Source organism: Phascolarctos cinereus, unplaced genomic scaffold (assembly GCF_003287225.1).
Source record: "Phascolarctos cinereus isolate Bilbo 61053 unplaced genomic scaffold, phaCin_HiC Scaffold_4;HRSCAF=312, whole genome shotgun sequence".
Lineage (NCBI taxonomy): Eukaryota > Metazoa > Chordata > Mammalia > Diprotodontia > Phascolarctidae > Phascolarctos > Phascolarctos cinereus.
In genome coordinates, this window is record NW_027555847.1 from 618,217,544 (window position 1) to 618,233,014 (window position 15,471).

Genomic DNA, 15,471 nt, shown 5'->3' on the forward strand with positions numbered 1-15,471 from the left:
ACTCAATGTGGTCTTTAGAATATCCGCGATTCGGTTGGCATGAGTATTCTCTCCACAGATACAGATTCTGCTAAGCCCTGCATCCCTTCAGGAGATAGGTTTTTTTTTTTTTCAAGTAGAGTGGTCAAAAAGAAAGGAACAAAAAATAAATTGTCACATGGTAGTCAGCTAATCCTGGTGACGGGCTTCTCTGAACTTAGCTGAACTGGTGCCGAGGTGACAGCATCCCTCGCCCCATCCTCAAAGCCTTCCCAGTTAGTATCCAGGCTCATGCCCTGAAGGAGGATCAGAGTAAAATATTCATGGAGGCAAAAAAGGAACAGGGAACTAGGGCTGGACCAAGAAAGAAGGTCTCATACACCCCAGTAGTCTTCTCCAAGAAGATCACAAAATTAGCTCACTCGGAGTAAGAAGAGAAGGGGGGACTGCTTGCTTGTTTTTTCGTTGTGTTGTCAAAAGAGCACCTAACATTAATATTAACTGGAATTTCTTTACCACCTTCAAATTTACAAAGTGCTTTACACATTCATTCAATCTCATAATGACCCTGTGAGGTATGTAACACAAATCTTATTATTACCCTCATTTTACAAATGAGAAGACAGGCTCAGAAAGGTTAAGTGACTTTTCCTTGGTCACACAGCTATTAAGTATTAGAAGTGGAATTCAAATCCAGGTCTTATTTCAAGTCCAGAATTTTTTTCCAACTACATTCCCCTGCCTTGGGTTTTTGGAAGAGCAGCTCTATGTAATTATCAAATTCTATTTTATATCCCCTTCGTTTTGCAGTGGCAAAACAGAGGGAAGTGGTTATTTCTCCTCAAATTCCCAAACTGGTATCCAAAGCAATAAAATTCATTGTTTCCTGGATTAAGCCCAGCTTTTGTTCTCTCAAATCTGAAGAGGACCCAGAGAAAGAGAAAAACTGCATACCTTTACAAACAACTTGGTAATTGGTACAACAGTCTCCTCTGGCCAAGCAGTCCTCGGAGCAATGACAAGCATTGTCTTCGTTTCTGACTTCTCCACATCTGTCCTTAGTGCATTCCCAGCCACGGGCTGAAAGAGTCAGCATAAGAGATTTTTCAAGGATTCTCATGAATCAAAGGAAGCGAGAACACCAGTGGAGCGTGAAGGCAGCCGAGTAAGCTCAAGATATTTAGAGGAAGCTGTAAAAACATCACATTATTGTGCCCACTCGTGAAATCTGCGTTAGCCACAGGCCCAAGTGATTGTGTAAAGAATGTCTTAGTCAGATTCACATTTCATTTTGTTTTCTAAAGAATAATCCATCAGAATGAAGTGAAACTCATTTGAAAAAGCGGAATTCCCACTGGTGAGCGTGGAGGAATCTTACCTTTCTTGAATGGCTCTAAAGTAGCAAATGGAAAGATCATCGGATCAAACGGTAGTGATCAGGTCATGATGTCAAGGCTAAGATGGTATGTGTATCTTAGCTTATCTATTTTCATGTGCAGACTTGTTGAAGCTTAAGCAGTTTGATTTACATACAAAATATAGAGCAATCCCTAAGACCTTCTCTAAGAAGAGCAGAAAGGTTTTGAATATTCTGCATTTTAATCAAGCCCCTCTCTCCCTCCTCAAACTGCTTCATATTGACTTCTCTGCACATATATCCTTGTTGTTATTTTCTATAGTGTCCAACTCTTCATGACCTCATTTGGGGTTTTCTTGGCAAAGATACTAGAATCGTTTGCCATTTCCATCTCCAGCTCATTTTATAGATAAGAAAACTAAAGCAAACAGGTTTAAGTGACTGGCCCAGGGTCACACAGCTAGTAAGTGTCGAAGGCCAGATTTGATCTCAGGAAGATGAGTCTTCTTGACTCCAGGCCCTGGGGTTCCATGCACTACGGTGCCACCTAGCGGCCCTGTCCTATCTACCTGTAAAAGAATAGAAGCTCTTTGAGGATGGAGACTGTTGTGCTTTTGACTCTGTGTGTAATAGTCTAGTGTCTTCAACAACTCAGTAGGGATTTGACTGTCATATCACTGGTATAGGGAGCTGCCTGAGGAGACTCCCTGGCCCAGTGAAAGTTGGTATCTCCCCCACAACGAGTGGTTATTCTTTGCATGGAGATGCCACCTCCAGACAGCAGGCATTCTTACTGCCCCTCCCCCATGTCTGGAATGCTCTCCCTTCTCATTGCCACCTCCTGGCTTCCCTGGCTTCCTTCAAGTCCCAGCCAAAATCCCACCTTCTATAGGAAGCCTTTCCTATTCCCCCTTCATACCAATGCCTTCCTTCTCCTGATTATCTCCATCCTCCATTTGATTGTGGGCTCCTCAGAGGGCAGGGACTGTCTTTTGCCCTTTTTTTTTTAAATCCCCAAAGCTCAGCCCAGCGTCTGGTGCACAGTAGGTACTTAACAAATCCTTGACTGGCTAACTTTCCCAGGGTCATACAGCTTGTGCCAGAGGGAACATTTGAACTCAGGTCTGGCTGATTCCGAGGCCAATTTCTACTCTGCACTTGGTACTTTATAATTTTTTTTTTAAATAAACCGAAGTTGAATGTCATCCAGAAGAAGGTGACTAGAATGATAAATGGCTGGATACTTTACCATTGAAGACAAACTGAATGAACTGGGACTGTTTAATCTGGAGAAGAGAAGGAAAAGGGGAGGAACATGATAGCTGTTTGAAGTCTCTGAAGGGCCGTCATGGCAAAAAGAGACTAGACTTGTTCCAATTTGCCCCAGAAGGCAAAATAAGGAGCAGTGCATAAAAGCCTGCAGACCACAGATTTTGGCTCAATAGGAGGAAAAACTTTAAACAGGAAGAGCTAGCCAAAAGTGGAATGAGATACCTCTTGGAGCAGTGAGGCCCCTTGCTGAAGATTTTCAAGCAAAAGCTGAATGACCCAGTGATGAGCAATGCTCTCTCTCGCCCAGGTACACATTAGATGATCCAGCCTCTGAAATGCTTTGATTAGGTATGGTACCGCAGAAAAAAGCACAAGACTTAGGAATCAGAAGATAAAGATTTGGGTTAAGGCTCAGCCACTTAAAAAGTATCATCAGGGTTGTGCCAGAGCCAGCTAGGGTGAGAGCCGCTTGTTAAATTTTCAGGGTGAGCACCGACACCTCAGAAATCAGCATATGCTACAAATCAGAGTGTGAGTTATTGTTTTGTTGACTGTCTACAGTTAAGAAAGTGATGGAGAAAATGTTAGTAATACAGGTTAAATTGAAACGTGTGTCCTGAATACATTGGGGGAGGGGGAGGTGGGGAGAAGCCAGTTGTTAAATATTTACCAGAACACTACTGGACATAATTCTGTGTAGATCAATAAACCTCTCAGAGTCTCAGCTTCCTCATATGTCAAATAGGGACAGATCTCAGACTTGGAGCTAGAAGGGATCACAGAGATCATCCACTCCAACCCCCTCATTTTAGAGACAGGGAAACCAAAGTCCAGAAAGGTTTAATGAATGCCTCACAGAACGTAATGCAACACAGAGAAGAGCTCAAATTTGAAAGCGGGCCATCTGACTTCAAGTTCAATGTTCTTTCCATTGTTCTATACTGCTTCAAATGAGACACATATGTGGAAGAGTTTTGTAACAGGAGGGAGGGAGGGAGGGAGGGAAGGTGGAAAGGAAAAGAAAAGAAGGAAGGAGGGGGGGAAATGGAGGGAGAAAGACAAGAAGAGAGAAGAGGAAGAAGGCAAAAAGGGAAGAAGCGTTTATTAAGCACCTACTATGTGTCGGGTACTATGCTAAGTGCTTTAAAAACATTATCTTACCTTTTCCTCACAACAACCTTGTAACATAGGTGCTATTAGAATCCTTGGAAACTGAGGCAGAGAGCAGTTAAGTGACTTGTAAGGGGTCATATCATTATTAAGGGTGCTAGTCTGCATGTGAACTCAGGTCTTCCTGACTCCAGGCTCAGCACTCTCTCTACCTCTATAAAATACCATGTAAGCACTAGTAGTTACCATTCTAATTGCTCAGGGAGGATTAGCACCTCTGGGGTGAGGGCTTGCTGAGCGCTTTCCAGGGCTGCTCATCCACCTTTGGTGTCCACCTTCACCCACCTCTCACCTGTGGTTCCTGTGGCTCTAGCATGCATGGTGGCCACACCCCAGCAAAACTGTCTCAGCACACAGGCTAAACCAGGTTGAAGGTAACCAACAAGCATTTAAGCCTGTTGGTGAGTTACAGCGATGTCTACCCCAAACGTGAAGATTTCCCCTAGCTGAGTAGGCAGATGAGAACAATTTATTCCAGTGGCCATGAAGGCAGCTAAAGCAGGTGCTGTGGAGCGCTTAAAGCTTGGTCAGGCATTGACGACGCCACAGTCATCCACCGCATCCTGGGTCATCACCAGTTTTCTTGACTTTTGTCCTGCCACTGGACTTTGATGACTCAGGAAGAGTGAGGCCAATGACTTTGTGCGACTCTGCCTCATTTAAATCTAATTCACTCACAAGTCAAGACATCACTCCTGTTGTCATTGGTCCTTTTCAAAAATGAAGGATGAACAACAACATTCTTAAAAATGCCTAAGTGTCAGAAAGCACCTAAATCCCTGTTCATTTCACTAAAATTGTTATATTTACAATGAAAATCCCAGGTCTATACTCCTAGTGGTATGACGAATATGCTACCAAGTTATATGTGAAGACTTTGAGTACTCCCAAGTCCAACCTTATCAAGAGGTCATGTTAGAGAAAACAAAAATAAGGATTAATGCTCCATCTTAGGGAAAGTTATGTTAGAATGTGATTTAATTTTCAGCCTATCAACTTTGTGTTCTCCAAATAGAACTTTTCTAAAGAAAAATAAACGGGAAGCTGTCAAACTATTTCAGATTTTACAATCAGAAGAATGTCCCTAGGCCACTGGCAAATGATATGACTATATCCTCACTTATTCAGGACGTAAGGCATCATCGGAGATGGAAGCAATGATTCCAGACAGTAGTACCCTCCTCCTAAAACTACATCCTTCTGTCTTCCTGGTGACCGTGAGCTTCTCCATTATCTATAAGGAAAACTTGGTCACTGTTTTTACAGATCCACTTGGCCCAAGATGCAGTGTACATTCTCCCTACCCATAACTTCCCTTCTTCTTCATCCTTTTTCTTCCCAGCCACCTCTAATGGATGGAATTCTTTCTTCCAAAGCCTGGAATCCAAAGGCTGACCCTGATCTACAATGGTGTCCACTTGCAAATAATCTTCAACTCAAAGGTGACAATAGTCCTCTGGTTGGTCTGCCTGCCACAAGTCTCTTCTTACTTCAGTCTATCTTCCATTCTGCTGCAAAATTGATTTTACTAAAGCACTGGTCCTACTATGTCACCCCCGTATTCAATAATATCCAGTGGCTCCCTATTGCCTCCAGGATCAAGTACAAAATGCTCTGTTTGACATTCAAAGCCTTTTTATAACCTGTCTCTCTTCCACTTTTCCAGTCTTTTTACACTTTACTCCCTGCCATGTACTCTTTGACCTACTGACAATGACTTCCTTGCGGTTTTTCAAACAACACATCCAATCTCGTGGCTCCAGACATTGTCCCTAGCTATCCTCCACGTCTAAAATTCTCTCTCTCCTCATCTCTGCCTCCCAGCTTCCTTCAAGTTCCAACTGAAATCCCACCTTCTGTGGGAAGCCTTTCAAAAAACCCTCTTAATTCCAGTGCCTTCCTTCTGCTAATTATTTCTTATTAATCTTTTATATCTTTGTACATATTTGTTTGCTTTTTCTCTCTCCCATTAGATTCTGAGCACCTTGAGGGCAAGGGCTGTCTTTTGCCTCTCTTTGTATTGACAGAGCTTGGCACAGTACCTGGAACATGGTAGGTGACTAATAAATATTTATTTACAGGAGCCATAACTATGGAGTCGGGGATAACCAAGCATGGAAGAAATTTCTCTGGACAGGAAAATAGAAAAGTTATGGCTTATGAGGGTCAAGAGATGACTAAAGATATAAAGGAATAGTTGTGGTTGTTGTGCAGTCATACTCAACTCTTCATGACTCCATTTGGGGTTTTCTTGGTAAAGATACTGGAGTGGTTTTCCATTTCCTTCTCCAGTTCATTTTACAGATGAGGAAACTGAGGCAAATGAAATTAAGTGTCTTGCCCAGGGTCACACAGCTAGTAAGTGTTTGAGGTCACATTTGAACTCAGATCTTCCTGACTCCAGGCCAAGCACTCTATCCATTGTGCCACTCTGCAGAAGGAATAATAGACTACAACTCCCAGGAGGCATAGGCTGTTGGTAGATACCAATGATGTCCAGTATTGCTACATTTGGTTTTCAGCATATTCATTATGTAGTACCACAGCTAAGGAACTTGGGAGAAGGCCCCAAGGAAAGCAACAATTATGATAAACAGGTTTGGGAAATCTGCCCTGTAAGGAAATTCTAAGAATCTACTGAATTGAATTGCTGCATGTTAGAAAAAAGAAATCAGAGGTGGTAGGGGAGACAATGATATCTGTCCAAAAAACATGAATGGCTATGGTGAGCTGGTCTTCTGTTTCTAGTGATAACAGGCCCAGAAGGAATTAGAACAATATGAAGTTAAGTATCTGAGAGAACTTTCTAATTTGTTCCAGAGTTCCATTACCCATTCCAGTAATCAAGAGATTTTGTAGAAATCTCCTTTTCTGGAGGTTTTCAGCATAGGATAGAGAACTACCTCTTAGATACTTAGAACACAGTCTTGCCTAGGGGCAGGAAATATTGACTAGATACTCTCTCTAAAGTCCCTTTCCAGCCCCTGATTATAGGACAGTAAACATGGGGGTGGGAGCAGGGAGAACCACAAAATAAATCATCATGTTGGAACTGTACCAGTGAAAATCTGAGAGACTCCATCCGCTAAAGTGCTGCCTTTCCATTCTCGGGGCTGTCATTCAGAGATTGCTAAAAATTGTTTATGGTGCTCAAAAACATGAGTTTTTTTATTAACAGTATTTTATTTTCCCCCAATTACATGTAAAGAAAAATTTAGCATTAATTTTTATAAGACGTTTGAGTTCCAAATTTTTCTCCCTCCTTCCCTTCTCCCCTTCTAAAAATGGAGGACAATTTGATAGGTTATACATGTTCTATTATGTAAAACATATTTCCATTGTGAAAGAAGAAACAGATCAAAAGGGAAAAAAACATGAAAAAGAATAAAGTAAGTGCAATCTGCATTCAGAGTCCATCAGTTCTTTATCTAGATGTAGATAGCATTTGCCTTGGCAAGTCCTCCGTACTTGTCTTGGATCATTGTGTTGCTGAGAAGAGCTGAGTCACTCAGGGTTGATCATCACACAGTGTTTTCCTGGTTCTGCTCATTTCACTTTGCATCAGTTCACACAAATCTTTCCAGTTTTTCTGAAATCTGCCTGTTCATCATTTCTTATTACACAATAATATTCAATTACATTCACATACCACAACTTGCTCAGCCATTCCCCAATTGATGGGCATTCCCTCAGTTTCTAATATTTTGCCACCACAAAAAGGGCTGCTACAAATATTTTTGCGCAAGTAGGTCCTTCTCCATTTTTTATTTCTTTGGGATACAGACCTAGTAGTGGCATTACTGGATCAAAGAGTGGCCACAGTTTGGTTGTCCTTTGAGCATAATTCCATATTGCTCTCCAGAACAGTTGCATCAGTTCATAACTCCACCAACAGTATGTTAGTGTCCCAATTTTCCCACATTCTCTACAACATTTGTCATTTTTCTTTTTTGTCACGATAGCCAATAACCAAAAGATGTGAGGTGGTACCTCAGAGTTGTTTTAATTTGCATTTCTCAATTCAAAAGTGATTTAAAACATTTTTTCTTACAACTATAAATGGCTTTAATTTCTTCATCTGAAAACTGCCTGTTCACTTTGACCACTTATCAACTGGGGAATGGTTTGTATTCTTATAAATTTGACCCAGTTCTGTATATATTTGAGAAATGAGACCTTTATAAGAGACACTTACTGTAAAGATTGCTTCCCAGCTTTTTGCTTTCCTTCTAATTTTGGCTGCATTGATTTTGTTTGTGCAAAAGCTTTTAAATTTAATATAATCAAAATTATCTATTTTATATTTTGTAATGCTCTCTATCTCTTATTTGGTCACAAACCTGTAACTAACTTAATTTCTCCTTTAAGAGTTTGGATGCATATATGGTGCATATATGTTTAGTATTTATATTACTTCATTGTCTATGGTACCTATTAGCAAGATGTAATTTCCTTCCTTATCTCTTTTAACTAGGTCTATTTTTGCTTTTGCTTTGTCTGAGATCAGGACTGCTAATACTTTTTTTTTTTACTTTAGGTGAAGAATAACAGATTCTGCTCCAGCCCCTTACCTTTGCACTGTGTGTGTGTCTCTCTGCTTCAAGTGTGTTTCTTGTAAACAACATATTGTAGAGCTCTGATTTTTGATCTGCTCTTTAGTTAGTCATTGCACAACGTAGCTGTTATTGTGTGCAACATTTCCTGGTTCTGCTCACTTCACTCAGCATCAGTCCATGCAAGTCTTTCCAGGTTTTTCTGAAGTCCACCTGCTCATCATTTCTTATAGCATAATAGTATTCCATTACATCCATATACCATAACTTGTTCAGACATTCCCAGTTGATGGGCATCCCCTCAATTTCTAATTCTTTGCCACCACAAAAAGATCTGCTATAAATATTTTTGTACATGTGGGTCCTTTTCCCATTTTTATGATCTCTTTGGGATACAGCCCTAGAAGTGCAATTGCTGGGTCAAAGGGTATGCACATTTTTATAGTCCTTTGGGCATAATTCCAAATCACTCTCCAAAATGGTTGCATCACTTCCAACTCCACCAACAATGCATTAGTGTTCCAATTTCCCCACATCTTCTCCAACATTTATCATTTTCCTGTTTTGTCACGTTAGCCAATATGATAGGTGTGATGTGCTACCCTCCATCCCATTTTTCCTCCTGTTTGTCCTCTCTCTCCTTTCACCCTTTCCCTCCTTAACAGTGTTTTGCTTCTGTCTACCACCTACCCCCTAGCTGCCCTCTCTTCTGTCAGTCTCCCCTATCTTTACTTAATCTCCTCCACTCTTACTTTCCTGTTGGATAAGATAGATTTCTATATTCAGCTGATTGTGTATATTATTCCATCTTTGAGCTAATGCTGATGAGAATAAGGTTCAAGTGATGTCCACCCTCCCATTTGTCCCTCCACTGTAAAAGGTTTTTCATGGTTTTCATGTGAAATGATTTAATCTATTCTACCTCTCCCTTCCTTCTGCATCCAGTGTACTACTCTTTCTTATTCCTTAATTGCTTTTTTTCTGTCATTTCCTCAAATTTGCCTTATGCTCATACCCTATGTGTGGGTGTGTGGGTGAGTGTGTGTGTGTGTGTGTGTGTGTGTGTGTGTGTGTGTGTGTGGTGTGACTGTGTGTGTGTGTGTGTGCATTCCTTCTAGCTGTACTATTAGTGGTATAATTTTTAAGAAATGCAAGTATCAGTTTCTCATGTAGGGATGTAAACAGTTCGGCTCCATTGAATTCATTATGTTTTCTTTTCCCTTTTTAGGCTGCTTTTTAGAATTGGAGATCAAATTTTTTTCTCAATTCTGGTCTTCTCCTTATAAAAGCTTGAAATTTCTATTTCATTGAATGACCATTGTTTCCCTAGAAGTATTGTGCTTAATTTCACTAGGTAGGTGATTCTTGGTTGCAGTCATAGCTCCCTTGCTATGTTCCATGTTCCATGACCTCCAATCCTTTAATATTATAGCTGCTCAGTCCTGTACATTCCTGATTGTGACTCCCTGATATTTGAATTGTTTCTTCCTTACCACTTGTAGTACATTTTCCTTGACCTGATAGTTCTGTAATTTGGCTATAATGTTCCTTGGAGTTTGTATTTTGGGATATCTTTCCTCAGGTGATCAATAGATGCTTTCACTGTGTATTTTGCCCTCTAGTTCCAGGATATTAGGGTAGTTTTTCTTGACAATTCTTGAAAGATACTGTCCAGGTCCTCCTTTTAATTATGGCTTTAAGGTAGTCCAATAATTGTGACATTGCCTGTCCTGGATCTATTTTCCAGGTCAGCCGTTTTTCCAATGAGGTATCTTACATTTTCTATTTTTTTTTTATTCTTTTGAATTTGTCTGATTGATTCTTGATGTCGCATAAAGTCATTAGCTTCCACTTGCCCAATTTTAACTTTTGAGAAGTTGTTTTCTTCAGTTAGCTTTTGCACTTCCTTTTCTATTTGGCCAATTGTTGTTTTTGATGAGTTGTTTTCTTTGGTGAATTTTTGTATCTCCTTTTCCATTTGGCCAATTCTACTTTTTAAGCAGAGAACTTTTTGTTTTCTTTTTCCAAGCTATTGACTCTTTTTTCATGATTCTCTTGCATCACTCTCATTTCTTTTCCCATTTCTACCTCTCTTATGTGATTTGCAAGCTCCTTTTTGAGTTCTTCCATGAGCTCTTTCTGGGCTTGAGACCACTTCCCATTTTTCTTTGGGGTTTTGCCCATAGGTATTTTGACATTATTGTTCTCTTCTGAGTTTGTCTTGATTTTCCCTGTCACCATAATAACTTTCCATGGTCTGATTCTTTTGGTCATTGTTGTTGTTGTTGCTAATCTTTTTTGGTCTTTTTCCTTTCTTTTAAATTTGAGCTCAGCTCCTGGAGTGGAAGGGTCACTGTCTCAGGTTTCTTGCACCAGGGGCTGCGGGCTTTGGCTGTCTACCTGGTGCTGCAGTGATGTTGCCCTGAGGCCCAAAGGGGATCCTCATGTCTAGTGCTGTGCTGAGGGCTTGGGGCAGGGTTGGCACTGCTGGAGGCCATAAGGTCTGGCAGCATACCTGGTGCTGAGCTGGGGCCCCGGTGCTAGTGTCTTGCATATGCTGAGGCTGGTGCCGTGTTTCTGCATTTTCCCTTGGCTACAATGAAGCACATGGGGGTCTGGCCACTATAAGCTGCCTGTTTGCCCAGGGCTATGCTGAAGCACCTGGTAGTTCTTGGACCTGAAGTCTGCCCATTCCCCTGGCTACACTGAGGCATGTGGGTGGCCACAGTGGGGCTCAAGATCTCCCACTGTTTGCTGAGATGGGGCTTGCTGGGATACTTCCTGTCCTGGACTATGTTCTCTTTTTACCTGAATGAGACAGACCTTTCTTGCTGATCTTCCAAGTTTCTTGGGCTCAAAGATTGTTTCACTCTATCTTTTTTGCTGGTTCTACTCTTGCGGAATTTGTTTTGGGGTGCTACCTTATGGTTGTTTGGAGGTGGATATGGGAGAGTTATGGCTATTTACTGCTTATTCCACCATCTTGGTTCCTGGAAGTGAGAACTTTTTTTTTTAAAAGAAAAAAGATGAAGATCTTTTTTTTACAGAGGAATGCTTTCGAATGATAACCTGGAACATGATAGGGTTGAAGAATACCAAAGTCTTCCCTTCTGCCCTAGAGAAACAACCCATACAATTGAATACATCCAGTGACAGCACAGGTTAGGCTGCCATGAATAACAGGATTCTGGGGTAACTGTCTACTCCATGCAGACTAGATGTCAATAGGATAACCAAACCTTTACTGTATATGTGATAAGTTGGAATAAGTCAGTCAGCAAGCACTTCCTAAGTACCTACTCTGTGCCTAACTTTGCTCTAGGTACTGAGGATACAAAGACTTAAGTAAAAGAGTACCTGCCCTCAACAAGCCTTCAGTCAAGTGGCAATAATGGAATCAAGATAAGATAGAGAGACAAGAAAACCAAAATGTAACTTAAATAATGTGAGCTGGCTGTATGCTAAGATCTACGGTGAAGAAATAAACACACCAGCAATCAGAAACTGGTTTTCTTCTCTTTAAGCAAAGGCATTAAAGGAGATTGAATCTAAAAGGCAAGTCACCAGTAGCCTCAAAACCCAACCAAGGCAGCAACATTTGCAAGATATGATAAGGACAAATTATTGATCAGACTCAAGTTTTTTAGCCAAATTGGAACACACAGATAATAATTACCATCACAGCATCATTCAAAGGACAGTAATACATGGTATCACCCAGGTGCCCAGTTTAGCTAAGCCAAAACAGGAGGGTGGGAGGGAAAGCAGCAGCAAGTTTTAACCCATTCATTACTGGTGAGAGTCAGTACCAGAAAGAGAAAACAGCCGTTACTGTACCTGTCTTTAAACAGTGTTCATCAAAATCTTGGCAGCAGCTACCATAACTTTTGCATAAGTTGTCACACTGACAATCCATGTCCTCACGCTCTTGGAGTTCAAAGCATCTGCCCTTGCAGGAATTAGAAGTATTGGTCCTGGGAGCATCTGCAAGGACTGTGTAGAATAAGAGATAAGAGTGGTTGGTATCATGTCACCCGTGACCAGCAAGTGCTAATTCATAATGAACCTTAATGCCCCATACTTATGACACTGACATCACTATTTCAATGCCTACATAGATGAACTGTTTTATTCTTTCCATTGTCATAGAGAAAATCCAGAATCTCAGCTAGCAGTCTTAAGTGAGTGCCTCTTATTAAAATAGGGACCAAAAAAGACAATGAATAGAAGCCGCTAGTACCTATTCATTACCTCCAATTGGGAGCTCAAGGTATACACACACAATGGTAAATAACACCATCTTCATATATGAAATAGAGCAAAACAGACATATGTAATATATACAAAACAAAACAAAATGAAGAATACTAATTTGAGCCAATTAAAGACTTGTGATTTAAGTGGTAAGTTTTTAATGGAGGAGGGGGGAGCAGCAAAAGGAGAGGGAGGGCAAGGTTGGAATAGAGAAAACAGAAAACATCTGGCCTGAGGCGGTTGGACTAGAAGCCTCCTGAGGTTCCTTCTAGTTTTAATATGTCAAATATTCTATGTCTATATCTAGAGCAGAAGCAGGAACCAAAGTCGCAGTAAAAGACTTTTCATCATAATATGCTGTGGCTAAAGACTGAATAATTTGGAGATTCAATTTGGCAAAGAACACGAGATGTTTGACAAAAAACAGAAATTTTTTTTTAAAATGACTGCCACTGACTGAAAAAATTTCAGTGAAGAGCTACATGTATAGCTGGACAAAACATCAAGTTGAGAAATCATGAATGTAACAATCGACAATTTTGTGGATCAGAAGACTCAATTTTCCAAGTAGAAAAAAAAATTGCCCATTTCTAGGCTAGGAGATGTTTCTAGGTTGTATCAAACAATTTGTCTGCATACCCTGAAGCTTCTAGGCCTAGGGGCACCCACTCTGGCTCTTCTTAATAACTACAGCCAGCTCCATTAAATTAAACAAAGAGAAAGATGATAAGGTGCAAAAAGACTGATGCTTGATTTGCCATGAAATGCTAAAATGCTCTATTTCAGCAGGAAAATTTCAGGTCTCCAGTGCTGAGATATATTTGACCTACAAGTATTTATACTTTGAGGCATCTATTGATAGAATATGCTCAATTGTAATAAGCCATGAGAAAGAGGAAAATGACAAATTGAAAATAAATACAACAAAGAAAGAGATGAAATTTAACACTAATTTTTTTAAAGAACTACCTTTTTTTCCTCATAGAAAACCAATAATAATCTACTTCTGAGAGAATACATCAGGTAGTGCCATTCTTATATTCCTTCAACAAATTCTGCTTATTACTCAGGCTAGTGAACCAGATACATAAAAATACTTATTACAAATATAGATATAGATATATATGTATATACATATGTGTGTACATATATACATATATATATATACACACACACACACATACATATACTCAATGACTAATCATACAGGATCTAGACTCACCTAGCACAGTTGAAGCTTATTTGTTCTCTCCTTTTCTTATATTTCTCTCCTTTTCCATTCTTTTTTTTTTTTTTTGATGAGGCAATTAGAGTTCAGTGACTTGCCCACAGTCACACAGCTAGGAAATATTATGTGTCTGAGGTCATCCTGACTCCAGGGCTAGTGCTCTATCTACTGCCCCACCTAACTGCCCCTCTCCCTTTCCATTCTTAAACCATGCTACAGGTAGTTGCTGCACAGTACAAATAACAAACCCCCTGAAGTGATCATAGTGTTCAAATTTTACTGCATATTTCCATTGAGCTGGAATCAATGACCTTATTTTATATAATTATAACTTTGAATAGTAGAAATTCACTTCAGGGGATTAATTGTTCATACTATTGGGGGCTTAGTTTTACGAAGCACATTGGTACCTTTTTTGGTTTTTTTTGTTCCTATTATCACTTAACCTGGCAGTGTCTCTCACAACTCTCTCAGACTATGAATTGCAGAACAGTTGCTGATCAGAACTGATAAAGGTAATTTCCTCACTGGGAGTTCCCAATGTCAAACAAATCACAATGACAGACCTTGATCCTTTCCAAAAAAAAAAATTCTTAAAATAATCCCCATTGCCATCATTCCATTCTTGCTTTCATTTTAATTTTTTTAATTAACAAGTATTTATTTTCTCTTTCCCAATTCTACTCTCCTACCACTGAAAAAAATCTTTTTAATAAATATGTATAGTCAATCAAAACAAATTCCCACGTTAACCATGTCACAAAATACCATCATTCTCTTTTGACTGTGTTCCCTTACTATAGCCTTTAGAACAACTTTAAAACTTTCAAATGATCACTATTTCCTTAACTAGTTCCCTCTCCCCCAATTTGTATGACCAGTGCAACTTTACTGCAAAAAAAAAAAAAATTCTAAATTTCAACAACTCACAAAAATAAACAACATCGTTAAATTAGGATCAGCCTTGGCAAGAGGTACTATCTCCTGCTATAATGAAGCTACTCTGAAAAGTGCCTTATAACTGGCTAGCATTCAGCTGACCAAGGTGAAGAGTAGAGGTGGAGAGAGATGAATACAACAGCCCAGCACCTTTGCAGCCTTCTTTCCAAAGTCCTCCTACCATTTTCATGCTATGTCTACCAGTCTTAAGTAGTTTGAGCTGTTATCCATTCAAGCATCAAAGAAGTGACAGCAGAAAGGAACTCCATCCACAACCTTTCCCACTTCCCAATGACCAGTTCCTGCCCCATCTCTCACCTATAGGAATGAGTCAGGGGTAACAATCCTTTAGCTGTCCTACTTCTAGATTGGCGCAGCTACTCTCAGACTGGACCGAGAGCATTGCGGTCCAGTTTTTATCCCAGCCCCTACTTTTATGGGCAATCGGGGAACTTATCTTCATTCTGGATCTTCTACCCTTTAAACCTGTTTTCGACTTATATAGACCTTGAGTTCCATAAGCTAACAAGATATGTGATGAATGCTTAGAAATTTCTCATAATTTATTTGCTGTACAAATATCTCATAATTCCTACTTTATAGAATCATTTAAATTCTAGTATTTAACCCCAACACCCCCTCCTAGTGATATGGTGAAAGATGATGTTAAGAAAGCAGGTCAGAAATAAGTGATAGACCAATGGGATTGGTCATGAGGA

The 15,471-nt window shown here is 40.0% G+C and overlaps 1 protein-coding gene across 6 annotated transcripts in view; it reads right to left on the minus strand.

Annotated features, from left to right (window-relative positions):
• The window catches only part of ENPP2 (ectonucleotide pyrophosphatase/phosphodiesterase 2), a 190,918-nt gene that overhangs the window by 117,252 nt on the left and 58,195 nt on the right, over window positions 1-15,471 (minus strand). For all 6 annotated transcript variants that reach the window (XM_078153710.1, XM_078153709.1, XM_020975540.2 and 3 more), the window contains exons 3-4: window positions 12,169-12,324; window positions 934-1,059 (exon numbers count right to left, since the gene is read on the minus strand). In XM_078153710.1, coding sequence (XP_078009836.1) covers window positions 934-1,059; window positions 12,169-12,324 — 282 coding nt within the window. The remainder of the gene's footprint in view (window positions 1-933; window positions 1,060-12,168; window positions 12,325-15,471) is intronic.